The 19,706-nt window shown below is 43.0% G+C and overlaps 1 protein-coding gene across 1 annotated transcript in view; it reads right to left on the reverse strand.

Moving 5' to 3' along the window:
* Window positions 1-19,706, reverse strand: part of ATG14 (autophagy related 14) — a 46,147-nt gene that overhangs the window by 12,313 nt on the left and 14,128 nt on the right. The window contains exons 2-7 of the mRNA XM_017873689.1: window positions 19,144-19,206; window positions 17,712-17,754; window positions 12,615-12,696; window positions 7,363-7,600; window positions 3,165-3,394; window positions 1,808-1,925 (exon numbers count right to left, since the gene is read on the reverse strand). Coding sequence (XP_017729178.1) covers window positions 1,808-1,925; window positions 3,165-3,394; window positions 7,363-7,600; window positions 12,615-12,696; window positions 17,712-17,754; window positions 19,144-19,206 — 774 coding nt within the window. The remainder of the gene's footprint in view (window positions 1-1,807; window positions 1,926-3,164; window positions 3,395-7,362; window positions 7,601-12,614; window positions 12,697-17,711; window positions 17,755-19,143; window positions 19,207-19,706) is intronic.

Here is a 19,706-nt window from a genome sequence, read left to right on the forward strand (position 1 = left end):
GTAGCCTCAATCTCATGGGCTCAAGCGATCCTCCCACCTCAGCCTCCCGAGTAGCTGGGACTATAGGTGTGTGTCACCACACCCAGCTAATTTTTTTTTTATTTTTAGTAGCGACAAGGTCTCACTATGTTTCCCAGGCTGGTCTCGAACTCCTGAGCTTAAGTGATCCTCCTGCCTCAGCTCCCACAGTGCTGGGATTACAGGCAGGCATGAGCCACCGTACCTGGCCCTCTCATCCTGTTTTAATGTTCACGGCACTTACTGCCATGTGACGTGCTGTTGATTTGTTTACTATTTATGCTGGGCCCTCCATGCAAATGTGAGCTCCAAGAGGGCAGGGATTATTTTTTTGTCACCAGTGTATCCTCCAGTGCTGGCACACAGTAGGTACTTCATAAACATTTGTTACATAACTAAAAATTTTTAAAGCAAAGTTTATAACACCATAGTATAGCATACTACCATCTGTGTTTATTTAAAGGGGGAAGATGATGGCTGCGTGCAGTGGCTCATGAGTGTAATCCCAGCACTGTGGGAGGCAGAGGAGGGTGGATCACTTGAGCCCAGGAGTTCAAGACCAGCCTGGGTAACATAGGGAGACCCTATCTCATACAAAAAAAATACAAAACAAATTAGCCAGGTGTGGTAGCGTGCACTGTAGTCCCAGCTACTTGGGAGGCTGAGGTGCGAGGATCGCTTGGGCCTGGGGCGGGATGGAAGTTGCAGTGTGCTGAGATAGCGCCACTGCACTCCAGCCTGGGCGACAGAGTGAGACCTTGTCTCAAGAAAAAAGAAGAAAGCAAACTTTTAGTTTTTAAAAAAAATTAAACAGAATTTTTTTTAAGCAGGAGAAGACGGTAATAATACGTTTATATATGCTTGAAATGCAATGATAGCTGGAGGGTAGTAGGAAGGTTGTAGTACAAACTGGGTAGACTGTATATCTTTAACTTTTTTGAGTTTTATTTATTTACTTTTGAGACGGAGTCTCACTCTGACACTCAGGCTGGAGTGCAGTGGTGTGATCTCGGCTCACTGCAACCTCCAGCTCCCGGGTTCAAGCGATTCTCGGCCTCAGCCTCCAAATAGCTGGGATTACAGGCACAGGCCACCATGCCCAGCTAGTTTTTGTATAAATGTTTTGAATTTTAAACCATGGGAGTTTTTTATTAAAAAAAAACAACAACAACAAACAAAAAGAATTCAGGGCAGGGCACAGTGGCTCACCTGTAATCCCAGCACTTTGGGAGACCAAGGCAGGCAGATCACTTGAGGTCAGGAGTTCAAGAGCAGCCTGGCCAACATGGCAAAACACCCCTCACTCCTAAAAATACAAACATTAGCCAGGCGTGGTGGTGGGTGCCTGTAATCCCAGCTACACAACAGGCTGAGGTGGGAGGATTGCCTGAAACTGTGAGGTGGAGGTTGCAGTGAGCAGAGATTGTGCCACTGCACTCTGGCCTGGGCAACAGAGCAAGAGGTCTCAAAACAACAACAACAACAACAACAAACCAAATAATTCAACAGCTACAATTTAACATATGAGGATGTGCAGCAAACCCTCTGAACATCCTGGTACTCCCCTTTATATTCTCTGTGGTCTTCTTGAAGGCTTCATGGACAATTGTAAGATAATGAAACTAATCTGCACATAAGGCTTTTGAAATTAATCTCAATATTTCAATCTGACTTTCTTTGTCTTGATAATACTTACATTCTTATTTTTGGTTTACTGGAATAAATATGGACAAGATAGAAACCCGAAAGAGCCATGATAAAGATGACATTACCACCTTCAATTACTTGCCTGTTGCACAGCTTTTTGGGAAGATTTACATCAAGTATATGAGACAGAATGTTGACCAGCTGAGTTGCATAGCACAGCGCAGCACTGATGGTGTAGGCAGGGTTACTCTGCTCCATGTCTGCAGTAGGAAAACAAGCACCATGTACAAAACCTTAATTCTAGCAAAACTACTAATGAGCCAAGAGTTTATCATTTATGATTTTATCATGATAGCACTGTTACATTTTAGTGCTTACTCAATAGATGCTCCATGACCAGACATAAATAGTCCCTTATTTGTATTTTTTTTTTTTTTTTTTTTTTGCTGAGAGCAATGTAACAGGGCAAATGGGCCTAAATAGACCCAGCATAAATGAAATTAAAGTCTGACCTGCGTGAACCTGATAATGTAGTATCAAAATAAAGGCCCAACTTGAATGTCACTTCCCCAGAAAGGCCTCTCCTGACAACCCTACGGAAGAGTCATCCCTTCCTCTGTACCCCACCCCACCCAAGGATGCTCCCCTAGTTCCTTCCACGGCACCCACTCAATGGACAGCACCTCGATCATTTACTTGCTTCCTACCTTTCTCCCCTGAGAAGGGCAAAGGGCCACATCTGTCTCGGTCACCTTTTTATCTCCCACACCCGGCAATGTGCACAACACAAAGCATGAGCTCACTAAATATTTACTGAGTGACTAAACGAACAATCTTTCTCCACCAAAGAGAAACTGCAGGGGTTTTAAAGGGTTTTCCATTGGGGCCTTTCAGTCTCCATTTAGGACCTACTAAAACACATTACAAAGTTATACTCTAAAAAGATGGGTCTCAACAGGTGAGATATACTTCTTTAAATAATGTCTTCTTATATAAACAAGGCAATATTAACCCCCAAAAGATGAGACTTCTAAAAAATGTTTTCAGTCCATCAAGTGATGAATAAACAACATGTGGCTTATCCATACAATGGAATATTATTCAACCATGAAAAGGAATGAAACACTATATATATCATGTGGATGAACCTTGAAAACATTATGCTAAGTGAAAGAAGTCTGACACAAAAAGCTATATATTCTGTGATTCCATTTATATAAGTTGCCCAGAACAGGCAAATCTATAGACACAGAAAGCGATGTGTGGTTGCCAGGAGCTGAGGGGAAGGGAGAGTTGGAGAATGTGACACTTTCATGCCATGGGGTTTCTGTCTGGGATGATCAACATGTTTTGAAACAACACAGAGGTGATGGGAGCACAGTGCTGTGAACATACTAAATGCCCCTGAATTGTTCACTTGAAAGTTGCTCATTTTGTTAGGTCAATTTTACCTATAACTATCTCTATACATAGATTTCAAAGGATATGCTGCTTCTCACCAGGCCCCTGGGTTGTTTTCTTCTCCTCCACCCAGCTGTAGTAGGCAGAGTAGTCCCCATTGTTAGGGAGGCTAATCCAAGGCCCTGTAATGCTGATGCTGGTGTCTCCGTTGTGGTCGTCACAGACCCATCGTCCTGAGAGGTAAGTTGTCCTCCGGGCTTCGGCAAGCTTGCTCACAGTGCTGGAGGTCATGGCACTGTCACTCTCTGAAGACACATCTGCGGGGTCTCTACAAGTAGGAAGATACATATGGATTTCAAGAGAGAGGGTTTTTAAGGGCATGCAACAGACCTGCAAGACATGCTAGAACATCGAAAAGCTGCCTATGAGCATGGGAATTTTACATTACATTTTTATTTTTTATTTTTAGAGATGGGTGTCACTCTGTTACCCAACAGGGAGGGCAGTGACAGAGGCAATCATAGCTCACTGAAGCCCTGACTCCTGGACTCCAGAGATCCTCCTACCTCAGCCTCCTAAGGAGCTGGGACTACAGGTACCTACCACATCTGGCTAACTTAAAAAAATTTTTTTTGTAGAGATGGGGTCTCACTTTGTTGCCCAGGCTGGTCTTGAACTCCCGGCCTCAAGCAATCCTCTGAAAGTGCTGAGATTATAATCATGAGCTACCGTGACCAGCCAAAGTACAAATATTTCAGTTGTGAGCCACCATGCCTGGCCAGGAATTTAACTGGAATATATGTAGAAAAGAGCTTGCTATCAGAGAGGAAGATCAAACCAGCTGTATGTGAGGAAGACAGAACCATGAGGTAGGGCTGAACATATTAGGTTCTCAAACTACTTGGTCTCAACACCTCGCTACATGCTTAAAACACTTTGGAATCCCAAAGAACTTTTGTTTATATGGGTTAGATTAAAGATACTTACTGAAGTAGAAATACTGAGAAAACATAAATAATTCATTGAAAATACCAATAAACCTATTATACATTTTATGAAAAAAATCTTTTCAAAACAAAAAATTAGTAAAAGTGAAACTGTTTTACATTTTAAAACTCCCTTTAATACTCAGTCTTTCTGTTGTTCTTTCAAGTAAAATAGCATCCCACAAAACAGCAGCTAGTTCAGCGTGCAGCTCAGTCTCTCAAGTGTTTTTCCTTGAGCCAGTAATGGTACTTCAGTGTGCAGCACAGGGGCCTTATGCATGCTTCCCATGCCACAGCCAGCCCCGTCTTCACAGGTTCCATGTCTCGAACTAACTGAGGACCAAAAATATTCGGGGGAAAAAAAAGAAAATAAACAATAGGGCTAGGTGCGGTGAGACTCACACCTGTAATCCCAGCACTTTGGGAGGCTGAGGTGGGCAGATCACTTGAGGTCAGGAATTCGAGACCAGCCTGGCCAACACAGTGAAACGCCATTGCTACTAAAAATACAAAAATTAGCTAGGTGTGGTGGTGGGCGCCTGTAATCCCAGCTACTTGGGAGGCTAAGGCGGGAGAATTGCTTGAACCTGGGAGGCAGAGGTTGCAGTGAGCCAAGATCACGCCACTACACTCCAGCCTGGGTGACAGAGAGCGAGACTCCATCTCAAAAACAAAAAACAAAAAACAAAAAAACAAAAAACAAGAACAACAAAAAATAACAACAAGCTGCCATGATGACTCATGCCTGTAATTCCAGCACTTTCAAAGGTCAAGGCAGGTGGACTGCTTGAGTCCAGGAATTCAAGGTTATAATGAGCTATGATCACACCACTGCGCTCCAGCCTGGGCAACAGAATGAGACTCCCTCTCAAAACTCCCTCTCAAATCAAAAAGCCAAAAAACCCACCATAAGAAGTCACAGCAGGTATAAACGTACTGAGGGGGAAGAACATAGTGTGCCTGGGGAACAGAGATGTTCAGTGTGGCTGGTGTGTGGGATGCACAAGGGAAGTGCCAGGAGACGGTACTGGGAAAGCAGGTAGGAAGCAGGCAGACTGGGAAGGGCCTTCTGTGCTGCACCAAATTTAGATTCTGTCCTCTCGGCCAGGGGTTCTTCATATCTTTCCTTCTGCCACAACATACGTGTAAGATAACTGCTACCGCCTGTCACAGATAAGACTGTGGCCAGTTATGAGCTGTACTGCTATGTCTCCCTTCTCCCACAAGAAGTTGAGAGAAATGAAAACAAGAAACCTTATTAGGAGGATAACTTTAAAACCACCAATGTCTTTTAAAAAAAAATTAATGGCATATAATAATATACACTAAATAAAATATTAAAACAGCACAGAAATAGTTTTTTTTCACGTTTTCTCTTCGTGTGTGTATTTTCTTTTTGAAAAAATGTCAGCCTTACAGAAAAGTTGCAAGAATTTTAAAGTTTCCCTGTATACATTTTGCTCAACTTCCCCAAAGTATCAATTCAGGAAAATATTATACAATAATCATAATCAGATAATTAGCACTGCTACAACTATTATAACTAATTATAGGACCTTTATTCAATTCTCTCCAAACTGTCCTGCTAATATCTCTTTTGGGGTTCAGGATCCAAGATCACACATTGCACTCGCTGCTTAGCTCTCCTAAAAACTTTCTATTCTGCTCTATTTTGAATCTGCCTTTTTTTTTTTTTTTTTTTTTTTTTTTTCATTTATTTTTTTGAGACGGAGTCTCGCGCTGTCGCCCAGGCTGGCGTAAAGTGGACGGAGCTCAGCTCTCTTCCACCTCCGCCTCCCGGGTTTCCGCCATTCTCCTGCCTCAGCCTCCCGAGTAGCTGGGACTACAGGCGCCTGCCACCACGCCCGGCTAGTTTTTTGTATTTTTTAAGTAGAGACGGGGTTTCACCGTGTTAGCCAGGATGGTCTCGATCTTCTGACCTCGTGATCCGCCCGTCTCGGCCTCCCAAAGTGCTGGGATTACAGGCTTGAGCCACCGCGCCCGGCCAAATCTGCCTTTTTATTTTTCTATTTGCCAACTCTTACTAATCACAAAATACTTAGAGAGCTGCTTCTCAAGCTGGAAGCAGCCATCAGTCTTTTTGGTTTTTAGGAAGCCAACTCTGGTAACAGACTAAAGGACAGACTAGAGAGAATAGTTATGAAACTAGCAACAGTCCAGTGAGTGTCAGTTTCCAGGAAAAGGTGCTGGAGAGTGAGAGCAGTCAGAAGAGACAGGAAAATCCTCAATAGAGCAGTCTGGTGGCTTGTGGTTGAATAAAACGGAAGCCTTCGGTGGTAGTTTCCAAATCTGCTGACCAGCAGCAGCATCAGGGAAGTTTAAAGATACAGAAGTATTACAAGATGGACTGGGAGGTTAGAGGGGTGCCCTCTGGAACCTCTATTTCTCAGATGAACAGCCCGATGGGGGAATCACTGTCCTGGCCATCCCACCAGAAGTTATCCATGGACTGCCGCCTAAGACTAAAGTCACAGTATTCAGTGCTCGATAACTGTTAACACAATAAGCAGCAGTCACCAGGAAAAGTCTAAGTCAACATGTAGTGCCCACCATATCAGAGACCCCAAGCTCTAGATGTTTTCTTATGTATTTGGTCATGATTTCTCTGTGAAAAAGGCATTTTTAAATCTCCATTTATCAGAGAAAGAAATCAAGATTTTGAGGTCCAAGAACATGCCCCACAACACACAACGAATAAATGGCCCAATATCGCCCATCAGATGGTTCTTTGTTTGTTTATTTGAGACAGAGTCTTGCTCTGTCACCCAGGCTGGAGTGCAGTGGCACAATCTTGGCTCACTGTGACCTCGGCCTCCGGGTTCAAGCGATTCTCCTGCCTCAGCCTCCCAACTGGCTGGGACTACAGGCATGCGCCACCACGCCTGGCTAATTTTTGTATTTTTAGTAGAGACAGGGTTTCGCCATGTTGGCCAGGTTGGTCTCAAACTCCTGACTTCAGATGATCCGCCTGCCTCGGCCTCCCAAAGTGTTGGGATTACAGGCATGAGCCACCATTACCAGCCATCAGATGGTTCTTAATCAAGAGTGTGAGTCAGTACCTCATCTAGAAGCTCCAGGAGAGTACACAAGCCTGGGCCCCACCCCTCACCTGGCTGCCTCCCCAGCTTTGTGCAGTGCGTACTGTTTGTTGAAGCAGATAAGACTTATGTTCCATCACTAGGAAAACCAATGACCCTAGAATAAGGCCCAATAAATGAGGTAATGACATACTTTAAAAAGTATTTGGAACTTGATCTATTCCTGGAGTCAAAAGACTTGCTTAATGTACCTCACACCAGTCTTTACTTCCTCGATTGGAAAAATGACAGAGGTGAGCTCTAATATATGAGATCGTCGAAGATTTGCCAGACGCTCATAATGACTTCTTAAGTCAATGGTCTTTTTTTCTACCAGGTCACCAAGTTTGCGATTATGCCTCTGAATCTTCTCCTTTTTCTCTTGGTGCCGTTGTGCTCGACTGTAAAGCTTCTGATTCTTTTCCTTGGTTTTGAGAAGGCCTTCAGAATCTAAAATAAATAAATCACACCCAACAATTATCTTTGCAAACAGTTCCTGTGTACTGCAGAGCTCCGCCCTGTCAACACACGTGTTTTCCCTTGCAATCTAAACTGAAAGAAAAACCTCAATAACATCAACTAATGTTCACTAAGTGGAAATTCTGAGAGTTTAGTTCAAGTAGATATTACACATAAAGCAAAGAGAACCATGATTAAAATGACTCTGGATCTCTATTTGTAATCACCATTAGTAAAAGGAGTCACTCAACGACTATCGAGTTTAAGTTTAGCACAGGAAGGACCTAATTTTCCTACAGTGCGCACCAAAGAATAGTCATGTTGGGCAGAAAAGAGATCTAATTCAAGTTTGAAAAACTTACTGGCTATCTGATTTCCTTACAAACTTCTTAGGTGTGCCCTGGGCTATAATCAGAGAACCCAGGTATAATCTCACAGCAGGTGGTCATCCAGTAGAGGAGAAGGGCAACAGAGACAGCCCAAGAGCTCTGCAAAGTCACAGTGGAGTGTGGCAGCCACCAGCAGGGTGGGTGGGAACATAACTGGTGAGGTATCCAGAACACATATGCCCAGCATTTTAAGCGCTGCAAGGGAAACAAAAGCCTGGCCACACAACCACGAGGAGACATACACTCGTCCTGTCAGACTTAGGTTCTTTGTGTGGAGTTCCTTCGGGTTCTGGATCCTACACCTGCTAAGGCTGTTGGGCTGTAGCTAAACTTCACTTCAATGACACTTCAAATGACAAAAACAGGCCGGGCCGCGGTGGCTCAAGCCTGTAAATCCCTGCACTTTGGGAGCCGAGACGGGCGGTATCACGAGGTCAAGAGATCGAGACCGATCCTGGCTAACATGGTGAAACCCCGCCCTCCTACTAAAAAAATACAAAAAACTAGCCGGCCAAAGGTGGGCGGGTGCCCCTGTAGTCCCAGCTACCTCCGGAGGCCTGAGGAGGAGAATGGCGTGAACCCGACAAGGCGAGCTTGGCAGTGAGCCTGAGATCGGCCCCCCACTGGCACTCCAGCCTGGGTGACAGGAGTGGACATCCGCCTCCAAAAAAAAAAAAAAAAAAAAAAAGAAAGAAATGACAAAAACAAGCTGTAAACTTTCAGACAGATACCTAGGAGCTGCTTAGGCAAGTTAAACCCAAGTTCAAAATCAAGTTCATTATTTTTCCAGGAACATCTTTTCCAGTTTCCCTACTTCAAGATTATTTCTGACCTGTCCACTGCCTGATCAACCCCTTGATGGCCAATTCCATTCCCAGTCCAGGTCTTTCTATCTAGGCCTTTCTTTTCATTCCTACTATCACAATCCTAGTTAACGCTCACCAACACTCTGCCTATCTCCAGCATGGCTCAACTCCAAGCCTTCATGCCCTCTTTCACTTGCTCAATCTTTACAAATTATAGTCAATGCTCAGTGTTTCTCCACTGCCTGTCTAATACAGAGCAAACCCCTCGGCCTCAAGGCCTCCTCCAAATTGGTACATATCCCACAGTTCCCCTCTGCACACCCTTCACTCTAGCTGTACTCAATTGCAACATATTTCAAATCCTTTCTGTAAGATGGAACCACCTGAATGCATGGATGGATGGATGCTGAACCAGTCATCACTCCCTAACTCTCAGGCTCTCTATTTGCTCCTGTTTTCTAAATGTTCGAATTTTACTCATTCAGGGAGGCCCCCCTCCATAAACATTCCCTAGACCTTTTGCTCCTCGGCACCCTACGGTAATGTGTTAGGACTCTTCTGATGGCACATAGCTCTTGGTTCCTCACATGAGGTCCCACTGAAGCCTTGCTGTCTCCTAACTAGGGTATAAAAGGCACCTGATAAATGTCTGTGGGTCCCAATCACCCTCCCACCCTCTTTCACTGAGCACCACTGAACTTGGGTATTTGGTTGCACGCATGAGATTTCTGACAGTTTTTTTATTTGTTTTGAGATGGAGTTTCACTCTTGTCGCCCAGGCTGGAGTGCAGTGGCACAATCTCGGCTCACTGCAACCTCCACCTCCCGAGTTCAAGTGATTCTCCTGACCCAGCATCCCGAGTAGCTAGGATTACAGGCACAGGCCACCACACCCAGCTAATTTCTGTATTTTTAGTAGAGATGGAGTTTGACCGTGGCTGACCTCAAACTCCTGACCTCAATGTGATCTGCCCGTGTTGGCCTCCCAAAGTGCTGGGATTATAGGCATGAGCCACTGCACCCGGCCGATTTCTTACAGTTTTGAAACAACAATCAGCCAGGTGTGGTGATGGGTGCTTGTAATCCCAGCTACTTGGGAGGCTGAGGCAAGAGAACTGCTTGAACCCAGGAGGTGAAGATTGCAGTGAGCCGAGATCGTGCCACTGCACTCCAGCCTGGGCGACAGAGCGAGACTCCATCTCAAAAACAACAACAACGACAACAACAACATCTCTTTGTCATCCTGCTCAATGTGAATGTCCTAAAGGTTCAGTCTCTTGGTTCCATAACATGCTAACTCATTTTCATTATCTTTACCGAGCTCTTTACAAGTGCTGAAATGAATCTATCCAGCCATGATCCTGAGTCATACAGTGGTCAGAATTTTTGGGGAGGATCCATTTCAAATTTATTATCATGACCACTCGCAGGTGGCAGGAAATCATCAGTCACCCCATCTGCACTCAGTGCAGACTCAGCACCCAGTCATCCTCTCTCCCTACCATCTCCCCATAAACATCAAAATGTTTGGTGCTGTATCTACTCTTGTAATCTACTCTTGCTTCTTCAGATAAGTAACTCTGACTACAGCACAGATCAACTCAACACTGCAATTGCATATAACCTAACTTCCCTATCTATGCCCTGTATCTGTATTATACCATATATCATGAAACCTTAAGTCAAAAGATTCTAGAGAAATAATTCATCAGTCTCTACAATTTATAACATGTGCCCTTTCGTGAATACATGGCGTAATTCAACAACAAGCTCTTAAGCATGAGTCCAAGCATAGTTCCTGGAATCCATTAACACCTTTAAAATTGTTTGCAAATTTTGTAAGTCTGGTCTAGAGGATGGGAAGGAGACTACATGTACATTCTAAAAGAGCAACATTTCCCAACCCTGGCAGGTCATCAGAACCACGTGGAGTAGTACTACTCAAAGTGTGGCTTCTAGACCTGGGCCCATCTGTAAACTGTTACCAGTCATGAGGAGAGGAGGACAGAAATACAGAGTAAGCACATGGAAGCTATTTTCTTCAACATGGCGATCTGACATTGCCATAACATTCAAGCATGTGATTATTTTCCCAAGTCCAGGATAGATCCTAGGGTTCTCCCTCTAGATTTTAAAAGGGTCACCAGGTGACTGACGATTTGCTAGGGATGGAAACCACTGTTATAGGGTCCACTCCTTTAGATCTATGTCTAATTCTTTGTGGTGGTTGTTTTTGTTTTTGGGAGTTAGGAATGTGTTACAAAGAGCTGATCAGAGCTTTTAACTTGCTCATCAGAGAAACACACATGCTCAGTAAATTCAGCAATTTCAGGAGGTTCACAGATGCCCGGTGGCAAAGCCCTGAATATCATGGGAAGATGAGGAGAAGGTGAACTAATGTTAAGGAATGGCTTTTTTTGTTGCTACTGAACCAGCATTTGGAGAATGCATACAAGACTGGGTGGAAAGTAGGTTCTACATAGTTCTGTGCACTGTTCACTGTGCTGCCCTAATTGTCTAGTTTAGTAATCCCGTGAAACTCCACGTGAGCACTTTATTAGGACAAATGTTTTCAGCGGAGGCTTTACACCATTACATGTCACTATAAAAGACTTGCTTCTGGAAGCAATGAGTAGACAAGAAAAGGAATTCACGAGGTCTGATGGTGACTCATTCTAAACTTTAAACAGTGATCTTCAGAAATTCATGGACTGCAGCTTGCTGCTGGCGCTCATTTAATGTTACATAAACACGCTCTTTGAGTCTGAAGTAAATCTGATTTTCAATGTGAAAATAAAATATAAAAACTGTTTTTGCCCAGGAGGCAGAGCTTGCAGTGAGCTGAGATTGTGCCACTGCACTCCGGCCTGGGTAACAGAGCGAAAAAAAAAAAAAAAAACTGTTCTTGGAGTTATTTCTAAACAGAACTTGTCTCTAATCCTAATGTAACAGAAATGCATATGATGTTACATTAGGATGAGAAACAAGAGTATCCTTGGGGCAAATGGGAAATGGGTTAAGGATGTAGGATTTCTAAGAGAATTCATTTTGACAACGACCTATGATAAAGTATAAAGTGTACAAATACGAGGTAAAATTAATACAGATTACAATGTGGAGACTCACTAAGGGAAAAACAACAAAAACAACATTCTGTGCTTCTGGCATGAGCCAATAATTATTACAAGTGAGTACTAAGTTAGACTCCGAGCTTCCTGTTAGCCAAGACAAATAGGAACATATATTCCTTAACTTTTTTTTTTTTTTTTTTTTTGAGACTGAGTTTTGGCTCTTGTTGGGCCAGGCTGGAGTGCAACGGCACGATCTTGCGGCTCCCACCACAACCTCTCCCTCACGGGTTCAAGCGATTCTCCAGCTGCCTCAGCCTCCCAAGTGATGCTGGGATGTACAGGCGCGCTGCGCACCACGCTGGCTACAGTTTTGTATCTTTGGTAGAGACGGGTTTTGCCATGTTGGCGCAGGCCTGGTCTCGAACTCCTGACGCCTCAGGTGATCCAACCCACCTCAGCCTCCCAAAGTGCTGGGATTACAGGCATAAGCTACCGTGCCTGGCCAACTTTTTTAATTGAGAAAAGAATCTGGTTATTTAAGGCCTCTATAATTGTGTATTTAATTTTTAAAAATTCCTTATACAAATGTTTTACAAGGAAAGATGAAGGCGAGCAGCAAAATTCTCCAGGTTGCCACTGCCCCACCCTCCCTCTCTTTCTGTGTCCCTCTAGTTTATTAATCCCATGAAATTCCACATGGCACTTTCTAGGGCTGGAAGGAAGGACGCGAATTACTTACTTTTCTCCATTTCTTCGTTTCCTTTACATATTGTTTGTTTTAACTGTTCAATCCTCATCTTGCAGGACATTATTTTCCATCTCTGAAAAAAGCATGTAATAAATATCACAAACATTGGTCTTCTATGATTAATATGATTATCTACCTGGGATCACTGCTTATTTTCAGATATGTCAGAAAACATAATGAAGAAAAAGACCAATATAATTATGTTTGTTATAGCTTTTGTAACTATGGAACATTACAAAAAACAGAACAATGTTTTTCTAGTTCAATGAAGAGAAAAGAGAAATCAGGCCAGGTGCAGTGGCTCATGCTTGTAATCCCAGCACTTTGGGAGGCTGAGGCGGGCAGATCACGAGGTCAGGAGATCAAGATCATCCTGGCCAACATGGTGAAACCCCATCTCTACTAAAAAAAATACAAAGATTAGCTGGGCGTGGTGGCGCATGCCTGTAATCCCAGCTACTCGGGAGGCTGAGGCAGGACAATCACTTGAACCAGGGGGGCGGAGGTTGCAGTGAGCTAAGATCGTGCCACTGTACTCCAGCCTGGCAAGAGTGAGACTCCGTCAAAAAAAAAAAAAAAAAAAAAAGGAAAGGGAAATTACACGAAAAAAATTCACATAGCTCTTTTGTATGTATCAGTAAGCAAAGAGAAAAAAGTTGAAGGACATTGTCTAAACCCACTGTACTATATAGCTACTAGCCACATGTGGTTACTTAAAACTCAATTTAAATCAAAAATCAAAAATCAAAAATTCAGTTCCTTACTCACACCGCCCTCATGTCAAATGTCTGACATCACACATGGCTAGTGCCTACTGGACTGAACAGTGCAGATACAGAAGTCAAGCATCATCACATAGGGTCCTACTGACGCGTGGCTCCAAACCTCTAGTTCTAGTTACTGAGGAGACGGTTAACATAACCGAGTCATCTCACCCAATAAGCAAATAGTACTTGCAAGTTAATAAAAATGGCAAAAAACATTATTTTTTCAGCGCATAACTCAAGTAAGATTTCCTGAAAAGCCTCAGAAAATTACATGAAACATGAAATTGCCTCTTTATATTACCAGAAGTTAGGTTCAGCATCCCCTAAAGCAGCAGTCCCCAACCTTTTTGGCACCAGGGACAAGTGTGGAAGACAATTTTTCCACAGACAGGGTGGGGGATGGTTTACAGGGATGAAACTGTCCCACCTCAGATCATCAGGCTTTAGATTCTCATAAGGAGTGCACAAGCTAGATCCCTCCCATATGCAGTTCATAATGGAGTTCGCACTCCTATGGGAAACTAATGCCACCACTGATCCGACAGGAGGTGGAGCTCAGGCGGTAATGCTCACTCGCCCTACTCACCTCCTGCTGTGTGGCCTGGTTCCTAACAGGCCACAAACCAGTAGCTTGTTGCCTGGGGGTTGGGGACCTCTGCCTTAAAGTGAACAAAGGATCAATAAAAATAGGATCTATGGCCCGGTGCAGTGACTCACACCTGTCATCCTAGAATTTGGGAAGCTGAGGCAGGCACATCACTTGAGCTCAGGAGTTTGAGGCCAGCCTGGGCAACATGGTGAAACCCTATCTCTACCAAAAATAAAAAAAATTAGCCGGGTGTGGTGACATGCACCTATAGTACCAGCTACTAGGGAGGCTGAGGTGGGAGAATCGCTTGAGCCCAGGAGGCAGAGGTTGCAGTGAGCCGAGATTGTGGGTGACAGAGCAAGACTCTATCTCAAAAAAAAAAAAAAAAAAAAGAGGGGATCTACTAGTTAGTTAAAAAGAATGAATATTCTCTAATGCCTCTGTAAACGTGGATAATTAAAAGCCTAAAACAATGCTCAAATGTTTATGGTGTTACACTTATCTAAGTAGTCTGATGGTAAGAGATACAGAACAGATTACAGGGATGTTATGGTGAGCGAAACTCTAACCTCTAGAATGGATTCAGACATTCAAAAACAGATCCACAGGGATTGAGGGGTTCAGAAATATATCAGATATGACCGATGCTCAATTTTAAAAGGTAATAGTCTTTAGAAATGAATATTGAGGTCTTAGATAGAAAAACTAGGAACATGACAGAACTCAGAAAAATCTTCCACAGAACGTATTTTGTTTACTAAAACATTCAGAGTTAAAATAAGCAAAATTCACTTCTATCACAAATTTTAAGTATAATGAAATGTATGAATAATGTTTACTGTTGTGAAAAAAAATTACACATTACAGAAGAAAAACAGAAAATGTGACTGTTAGCCTGACTCCTTCCCATTTCTCAGGGGTAATCTTTAAAATTAAAGTTTAATGTGTATCTTTTCAGGTTTTTTTTTCTTTTTGAGTCAGGGTCTCACTCTGTTGCCCAGGATAGAGTACAGTGGCATGATTATAGTTCACTTCAGCCTTGACCTCCCTGGCTCAAGTGATTCTCCCACCTCAACTTCCCGAGTAGCTGGGACTCCATGCCTGGCTAATTTTTGGTTTTTGTTTGTTTGTTTGTTTTTCTAGATGTGGGGTTTTGCCATGTTTCCAAGGGTGGTTTTGAATTCCTGGGCTCGAGCAATCCATCTCGGCCTCCCAAAGTGCTGGGATTACAGGCATGTGCCACGACACCCAGCCCAGATTTTATGAGTCTATTTATATTTAAAATACATACTCACATAAATGGACTCATACTTCATCCTAGTTTACTTTTTTTTTCATTAATAAATACAACTTGGACATCATTCCACAGCATGTAGACTGACCACATTCTTTTTACCAACTACACAGTATCATAACTTTTTTTTTTGTTTTTGAAATGTCTTGCTCTGTCACCCAGGCTGGAGTACAGTGGCACAATCTCGGCTCACTGTGACCTCCGCCTCCCAGGTCCAAGTGATCCTCCTGCCACGGCCTCCTGAGTAGCTGGGATTACAGGCGTGCGCCACCACGCCCGGCTAATTTTTGTATTTTTAGTAGAAACAGGGTTTCACCTGGTTGGTTAGGCTGTTCTCGAACTCCTGGCCTCGTGATCCGCCTGCCTCAGCCTCCCAAAGTGCTGGGATTATAGGCGTGAGCCACCACGCCCAGCTCAGTATAATTTTTTATCTCATCCAGATTGATGAACATTTATTTATATATTTAGCTTCACCATTATGCTATAATCAGCTTTTTTTTTAAACCCATAAATCTCTATTCATGAGTATTTCCTCTTTTTTTGTTTTTTTTGACAGTCACTCTGTCACCGAGGCTGGAGTGCTGTGGCACCATCTCGCCTCACTACAACCTCTGCCTCTCAGGTTCAAGCGATTCTCCTGCCTCAGCCTCCCGAGTAGCTGGGCTTACAGGCGCCTGCCATCATGCCCGGCTAATTTTTGTATTTTTAGTAGAGACGGGGTTTCACTATGTTGGTCAGGCTGGTCTCGAACTCCTGACCTCGTGATCTGCCTGCCTTAGCCTCCCAAAGTGCTGGGGTTACAGGTGTGAGCCACCGCGCCTGGCCCTTTTTTTCTTTTGTAATTGGGATTTCATTGTTTGTGCTGAAGATCAGTACACAGACATTTCAATTTGTACCCAATTCTTAATATACGTACCAAAAATCTAAAAGCCATGTATTTTAATTCTTTTTTAAAGTTATTCCAGTGACTTTCCAGCTTAAAATCTGGAAGCAAATTTTCCTTATGAGGTCAAGTACCAGTATCTTCACATGTTGATAAGCTGTTACGTATGTCTCACCAATTCACAACCGAATAGCATGTACACTACATATTCAAATTTTCAATCTTTCACAGCACAGTATCAAAGTTATTAGGAAAACAGGACTACCACGACCAAAGAGCTCACAGAGTGCACGAAATTCTGACAAGCAGAGCCATCATCAAGGAGCGGTTTTCTTTAGGAAACAGTTCTACTAAAAAACAACATGGGAACAGATGTTCAATACATTAAATGCAGGACTGTGACTCCACAGTGCCATTTAGTATGCTTGGCATTACAGGATATAAAAACCAACCCCCCAACTACGGAACGTTAAGCTGACACCCAAGACAGTCAAAGCCTCCCATAACTCGGTATCCCACACTATCTTCTGGTTGTACCAAAAAGTAAACAATCAGAGAATGATTCCACCTCTTAAAAAAAAGAATCAACACTTAAAAGGGGCTCTCCTCGGTTTTAGTTTCTCGTTTTCTGCAGGTAAATCTTCAGTTTCCTGGTTAGCCACTTCTGACTTTTCCCCCTTTGCTCCCCTTTTCCCTTTTGTTTGCACTTTTTTGTCTGAAGATTTATCCTTTCCTGCTGCTTTCTCAGCTTCATTTCCACTTTTGCAGGAGGGAGTTCAGCTGATAACCGCGCAGATCTCCTCTTGGGCTCTTCCTTTGTGGCCCCTTTAGTGGAGCTGACCTTCCTCTTGGGCATGCTGGCTGCAGGGAAGGCATGTGCCAAGTGCCTGAGAGGCACAGGGCCTCTAGAGCCTTAGCAAAGCTGGGCTGCCTGGCTGCTGCCACACCTTCCCCAAACTCTTTAATTGTTAATTTTTTTTTTTTTTTTTTTTGAGGAAGTCTCACTTTGTTGCCCAGGCCGGAGTGCTGTGAGGCAGTCTTGGCTCACTGCAGCCTCTGCCTCCCAGGTTCAAGTGATTCGCCTGCCTCAGCCTCCCAAGTAGCTGGGATTACAGGCGTGAGCCCTTGCACCTGGCCAGAAGTTTTAAACTGTTATGTAATCTGTCAAAATGCTTTCCTCTATGGTTTATAAAGGTTCTCCCCACTCTAAGATTATGTAAATACCCACCCATATTTTCTTTGACACATTTAATCATTAATCCATTTGGAGTGTGTATGATAAATAATTTTTGCAAATAGTATAATAGCCCATTGTTTTTGTTTTTCTATGTCAACACCCCAGATTTCAAAATTATCCTTTATGATGGCTCCATAATTAATTGCCGATACCCCATTTTTGGTAACTAGACAAAATATTTGAGAAGGCCACGCTACAAGTGGATTAAGTAGAGGACTGCCAAATATGATTTTTAAAAAATTTTAATTAAAATGATTTTATAAGCTCTACCAATTTAAAACATGTAGCCCCAAGAAAAGAACATGTATTACAACTTACCAACTGATCTGTTATCCATTTTCCTTCCATAGCTTTTAACACTCTGTAAGGAAAAGAGACAGAAAGTAAGTTATTGAAAATAATAAAATTCTAAGTTCAAAAATGTAAAATCAAACACTTTTAAAATTAAGTTCTCAGAAATGGCTAGAAATGTTAAAATGGGACTTGGCATTTAAAGTGTTTTCCAAATTCCCTGTTCTCTGCAATTTTTTTCATCTCCTTCCATTCGTAGTTCTGAACACTGCTAAGAGCCTTTCTACAAACGTCCACAATAAATCTGTCTAACAGTCTTAGCTTTTGTCCTCAATCATCATCAGTAACTGCCATCCGTCATAATTCACAGTAATAGTTACAAGAGAATTAATGATCTAATAGTTCCCAACGAAATGATACATGCCAGTATCTCCAAATATTGGTTCTATGGAATAAAATGTTCTATGGGAAAAATAAACTTTTTGTGTTTGAGGAAGTTAGGGAAATTACAGAGTTAAATAAATTCAAGCAGGTTTCTCTAATACAGAACATCCTGTTAGATTTAAACTGCTCATGAATGTGTTTATCAGACCACTGCAGACTCTAGAGAAGCTCGGGTCACACTTTGGGAATCACTGGCCTGAGCATTAACTGTTTTCATCGGGGGTGTGAGACATCCATGTTGGCATGGTTTGGGGAGGTGCCACAAAAGAGACAACTCTTTAAGAACCTTGAGTTGGGCAGGACGCGCTCAGAGAAGAGGAAAAACACTGAGGTAGAGAGAAACTGAATGAAGGCACAGAGATGCAAACATCTGGGGTGCATCTAGGGAGCAGGTTCTATACCAGAAGGTTCTATAGGACAATTCTCAATCCTAGGGGGCGAGAGATTTATCAGGTGTACCTGTTAATAACTCAGATTCCCCACCCCCAGCCCCCCCCAAAACACAACAAACCTCAGATTCCTAGGCCTCATCCCATATCTACTGAATCAGAATCTCTGAGGATAGGATTCCAAGAATCTGAATTTTTAACCATTATCTCAGCTAATGAATTCTGATATAGATAATGTGCAGACCACATGTTGTAATATACTGATAAGGACAAAAGAAGAAAGGTAAATGGAAGCAGTAATGTCCTATGGGAGCCACCAGCACTAATTTAAGTCTACTAATCATGCCAACTGTCCTGGACTCACACATCAGTTATCAGGGCCAGGGATTTGATTCATTGAGTACCTACTTTGTACCACGTACCGGGTCTGAGGCCAGTATTTTCTAGAAACTTGGTAGCTTCTCCTGCTTTACCTCTTCCAGATGCACTCCTTTCCTACACTTTAAGAGGCTGTATGCTAGATTCAGTAAGTCAACAATCCATGTATCTGCATACCACAGCAATGAATTAAACCAAATGGTGACTAGATCACCTCCACAAATTAAAAGGCAAAACAAAACACTCACTCTTTTTGAAATTCTTCTTGCTTGCTCTTAAGTCGGCTTAACCTTTCCTTCTTGTCAATAAACCTGTAAGAAAAAATTCAATGTCTTATTTAAATGTTCATTTTTTTCAGTTCAATGAGACTACGCAAATTCCCAAGAACCAATCATTCTGCAGAGTCATGTGAAAATGTCATTGTCCTGATAGTAAATACACATCTTCTCAATGGGGTGCACACAACTGCTAACCATTTGGTTCTTTCAAAACTAAGCTTGAATCCTCAACTTTAAAATTCTTTCCTGTGTTTATAAAATGTCTATAGATGGCCGGGCGCGGTGGCTCACGCCTGTAATCCCAGCACTTTGGGAGGCCGAGACGGGCGGATCACAAGGTCAGGAGATCGAGACCATGGTGAAACACCGTCTCTACTAAAAATACAAAAAATTAGCCGGGCGCGGTGGCGGGCGCCTGTAGTCCCAGCTACTCAGGAGGCTGAGGCAGGAGAATGGCGTGAACCCGGGAGGCGGAGCTTGCAGTGAGCCGAGATCGCGCCACTGCACTCCAGCCTGGGCAACAGAGCGGGACT

The sequence above is a fragment of the Rhinopithecus bieti genome, unplaced genomic scaffold (assembly GCF_001698545.2).
Source record: "Rhinopithecus bieti isolate Rb0 unplaced genomic scaffold, ASM169854v2 scaffold_7985, whole genome shotgun sequence".
Taxonomy (NCBI): Eukaryota; Metazoa; Chordata; class Mammalia; order Primates; family Cercopithecidae; genus Rhinopithecus; species Rhinopithecus bieti.